Source organism: Macrobrachium nipponense, chromosome 22 (genome assembly GCF_015104395.2).
Source record: "Macrobrachium nipponense isolate FS-2020 chromosome 22, ASM1510439v2, whole genome shotgun sequence".
NCBI lineage: Eukaryota > Metazoa > Arthropoda > Malacostraca > Decapoda > Palaemonidae > Macrobrachium > Macrobrachium nipponense.
The window spans coordinates 1923342-1928341 of NC_087213.1; the positions used below are offsets into that span (position 1 = coordinate 1923342).

At 33.7% G+C, this 5000-nt stretch overlaps 1 protein-coding gene across 7 annotated transcripts in view; it reads left to right on the forward strand.

Annotated features, from left to right (window-relative positions):
• Window positions 1–5000, forward strand: part of LOC135198435 (Na(+)/citrate cotransporter-like) — a 122840-nt gene that overhangs the window by 86616 nt on the left and 31224 nt on the right. For 4 of the 7 annotated variants that reach the window (XM_064225976.1, XM_064225982.1, XM_064225978.1 and 1 more), the window contains exon 2: window positions 3741–3948. The exons of the other annotated variants lie outside the window; for them this stretch is intronic. In XM_064225976.1, coding sequence (XP_064082046.1) covers window positions 3847–3948 — 102 coding nt within the window. In that variant the 5' untranslated portion in view covers window positions 3741–3846. The remainder of the gene's footprint in view (window positions 1–3740; window positions 3949–5000) is intronic. 7 annotated transcript variants of the gene reach the window in all.

Consider the following 5000-nt stretch of genomic DNA (forward strand, 5'->3'; position numbering starts at 1 on the left):
TCTCTCTCTCTCTCTCTCTCTCTCTGCATGGGATTCCATAATTTAAAATCCGGACGAACTGTTCTATTTCTCAAATTATTTTCAGCCAGTATAATATAATAATAATATAATAATAATAATAATAATAAATAATAATAATAATAATAATAATAAATAATTAATTATTATATTATTATTATTTTTTTTTCTTTCTTTTTTTGCTCTATCACAGTCCTCCAATTCGACTGGGTGGTATTTATAGTGTGGGGTTCCGGGTTGCATCCCTGCCTTTTTTTCTTTGGAGTCCATCACAATTTTCTTACTATGTGTGCCGTTTCTAGGATCACACTCTTCTGCATGAGTCCTGGAGCTACTTCAGCCTCTAGTTTTTCTAGATTCCTTTTCAGTTATCTTGGGATCGTGCCTGGTGTTCCTATGATTTTGGGTACAATTTCCACTGGCATATCCCATATCCTTCTTATTTCTATTTTCAGGTCTTGATACTTAATCATTTTTTTCCTTCTCTTTCTCTTCAATTCTGGTGTCCCATGATATTGCGACGTCAATGAGTGATACTTATTGATTTTGTCAATCAACGTCACGTCTGGTCTATTTGCACGTAATAGTGAAAGTAGAAAAGAACAAATAGATTAATAATTAGACAATAATGAAAATAAACTAATCAAATACAATGAGACAAATGACAGGATATTTTCAACCATAGATATTTTCCATATAGCTGTTGTTTATTTGGTATTTGGTTTAGATCGATAAACAAGAATAAGTAGTATCAATGAACAAATGTGCTAAAAGTTTTCTTTACGTTGGGTGATTGGGTTGCGCTCAGTATACAGATTTCTCTGAAGCCAGATATTTATGTAGATCAATTTAACATGATGTACAGACTGACGAATACAGTTTTCCTACTACATATTTTTTAACGGTAGTGATAAGGCCAAAGGATACTAGTGTTTATTAGCTTAAAGCATGTTTTAATGTAGTATGAAATAAAGTCAAGTTTAATCTTTCATTTCACATGTGCGTTGGAAACCGAATATCATTGTTTTTTCTTCTGATAGTTCAAGTCCTATTGTTTTTGTACAAAAATATGGTTTCAGTATGTCAAGGCAATATGCGAGCAATGGCACTTGGGGCAAATTATGTTTATATTTATTATAGCGTTACATGAAATGTACTGTTAACTGTTGTATGAATAATCTAATAAATGTACAATTAAGCGTCTAAAGTAGGTACTCCGCTTATTTTGAAGTAGAATGACGTTCAATCCTGCTATTCAAAATCAAGATAGTTTGTTAAACTTTGAAGTTTATAAACTGAAATCACAGAATTCACTAAGAGATATTTGTCATAAAAGAATATTAGCACTGATGAACCTATGACTGATAGAATCTGCATTAAAATCGTGGCCGAACTTTTTACTTTAATTTTACCCAACTTCTACGTATAGTAGTTTACGAACTAGTTTGCGGACGGAAGGTTTCGCTAGCGTCAACCGGTGTTACTAGGCTGGGTGGTAGCGGTGGCCCCGGTGGTAGGTAGCTCCTCTCTCTCTCTCTCTCTCTCTCTCTCTCTCTCTCTCTCTCTCTCCTTTGTTTTTATGTTGGGCATGTCGAAATCTTTACTCCACAAAAAAAAAAAAAGGAAAAAAATTCGCATTGTGTGTTTATGAAAGGCGCCATTGTCACAGTTATATATTATATTCGACTCTGTGCTTTACAACTATCAGGTTTCTAGGATGTTATTGAGAATTTGAGTATTCGTGCGGTGCATTTGTATAGCGCATTCGTATCGAACAACACAGATGCCATTAATTTGAAGAACAATATTCCACGCAGAAATAAATGTTAATATTAGGAATGTCTGTTGAAGTTTGCTCAGTATTCCCTTTTGAATTCTTAGAGAGATCAATCTGTTTCGAAATGATACGTTCGTATTACTGTACAGTACGGTAACCCCTTGTGTACAAACGTTTTCTTTATATTACTTTATTTCATATTCAAACTAGAGTCTTGGGGTCATTGGGTTATAATACTGTATTTACTAGTAATCCCAAGGAAATCCATCACTACTTATGCATTATTACTTGCTAGGAATATTTTAAATAGTTATAATTTTTTTTTTTGCAAAGGAAAGAAAAATTATTTATGCACGATCTATGAGAAACTATTTTAATACTATTTTTTATGAAAAATAAAAAAAAATATAAAGTACTGCACGACTTTGTATCTCTTAAATTTTATATACATGAAATCAGTTGAATAATTGATTAGCAGTTGGATGGTGTAGACCTATAAACATATACTACATGTATACTAGTTTATACGTCTTTAGATTATTAGCGCATTTCAATGCTGTTGCTAAATAAACTTTTCATCAAACTGACTCATTCTAAATTCAATTTTCATTAATGAAGTGCCTCGAGTGATTGCTGAGGCCTTGAACTACCAAGCATTGATATGCCTAATTACTCAACTGGTGCTTAACAGTAGTTCTCTAACATTTGGACCAAATTATTTTTTTTCTTTTTATTGTAAATTTATACATCCATATATATACTCATTTTTACATAGAAATCTCATGTACAATATAGTCTTTGCACAGCATACGTATGCTCTACAAAGGACTACAATATGTGGTTAACCCACAACATAAAAAATACATCAGTGTGGGACCGGGTATTGCTAAAACTATACTTTGTTTTTTTCCATCTGTCCATCCGCCTGTGGTGTTTTCGCATGGTAACACTGCGTCCCGGTCTTTAAATAGTTACGCTATGTGCAAGTTTTAGGTAAATAAAAGGATATCTGGGTGTACATTTGGAACTGAAAAGTGTTTTAATAAATTACTGTATGTTAATTACACCGTTAATGTTCGAAATAGGATATTATTATTGTTGTTGAATATAAGCTGAATGTAACTATCTAAAGCCCGGGACGCAGTGTTACCATACGCATACACCACAGCCGGATGGACAGATGGAAAAAAACAGAGTATAGTTTCTCTAAAGATACTACATTACTTTATCACGATTTCCGTATGTAGTCTTTGATTAGGCTATGGACACATGGATTGGGATTAGGACAACCATTTTTTCCAGTTTGGGTTTTCGTCATTTGCTATGATGATATCTTTGTTTTGTTTGGTAAACATATGACCAAGGTAATGTGTCAAGACTTGGATGAAGTTAATTTAGTGTTTAGAACAGTTAATATTTTTTTATATATTTCTGCCCATGTTCCCATTAACTTTGCAGTAAATTTTGGTTACGGAATGTTAGGACATATATCAGTTTTTGATACAGGTATCTTTAACGTTAGTTTATAAACCTTTCATTTTCATTTGTCATACCGTGGACTTGGAGTTCCCTTTTTCAAATGATTATATGCGGTAGTAATACAGTTGAACTTCATCTAGTGATGAGTAAGTGCCTTAGGTCATAGGTGAAGAGTACGCCCAGAAATTTAGAGATTGAATAAAAGGTTCAATTTATCAGTGAATATACTGTATTCGATGGAAACTTTCATGTAGATCATTTTACGGGCTGTGATGTTCTACTCATTTTGGGGGATTTTTGCAATTTGGGGTCTTATTTTAGCCAAAGCCGATGCTCTGCCATTCCTAGTGCAGTGAATTAGTACAGAAAATCTGTGCAAGTGTTTGGAAAACACTAAAGCGTTTATTCGTGATACTGAGAGATTAAATCTGAAGCTTGATGGTCTAAGTTTGATCGATTTTTGCAGGAAATCAAACATTTAAGTTGTAACTGAAGTCTTCAGGAAGAACGAAATCGGTGTTTCCCTTGGAATAGAGGATTTTGAAAAAGTTACAAACAGGAAAAAAAGGACAATGTATTTCAGATTTGCATGGGTGCGTCCGTTCTGGAGGACTATTTGGGTAGTCCTTACTCCAATACTCCTTTCTCCGATTCCTCTGGCAATGAATCACGCGGTAAGTACACTGAAAAATAGTAGGCGCATGTTGAGGTAGTACGACTCTTGACACACAACTAATGAGAATTTTAGTTAACCTATTCTTGAACTCACTGCATGGCCCAATTTGCTTTTTTTTTGTCCAGCCAAACAAGTTCTAGACTAATTGGGATTAGGCTAAGTAATCTTGCACTCACAGTGTGGCCTGATACGCTTATTCGTTGAGCGAAACCTTTTCAGTGAGGACTGGAGGCTGGCCTAAGAGCTAATCTCACATTGGTTGCATGGGGAACTGATCTTGAGTAAGATAACTTGTTTGACTTAGTCATGCTCTTATTGCAGAAGAAACAAAGTTTGTTAGACTGACTTTACCGTACCTGTAGTATATCGAGATTACAATGCTTAGACTTAAGTGATTGGTACAGTATTATGAAGTTGCATGAGAAGCTTTAAGTGTTACTGAGACTAACCTAATGTAAACGAGATTCCAATTATGTCAAACTGAAGTTTCCATATGTCAGTCTTGGAAACCAAATAGATTACATAACGATTAACCGAGAGAAAATTAACTTTGGAGTAATTTTATGGGGTATTAAGGAGGAGCGTATGAGCACCAGACTTGCCATTGCCACGCTAAGGCAGAAAGGAAAAGTATACGAAGTAAAAGTAATAACTGACATTCTTGAAGGTGAACCGAGAAGGAATTTTGCAATTGAATGTCGAAGTAATTAAATGATGTTTTTAGAGTTCCAACTTCTACATCAACAATACATTTGCTGTTACGTTCTCTTATTTTAAGAATGATTGTTATTGTTGTTATTTTATAAATCAGAGGAGTCTTCCCCCCTTTATGTTTGAGATGGAGATTTCCAATAATAGCAAGTTGCTATTTCTAGTCTGATTTAAAATTACACACACACACACATACACATATATAATTTATATATATATATATATATATAAACTTTTTCATTGTTTATCAATAGACAGAATTTGAATTTTTTTTTTTTTCATATTTCGTCAGTAGGCTTCTCTTTGTTAATTTTTGAAAATAGTTTATTTTTTATATTG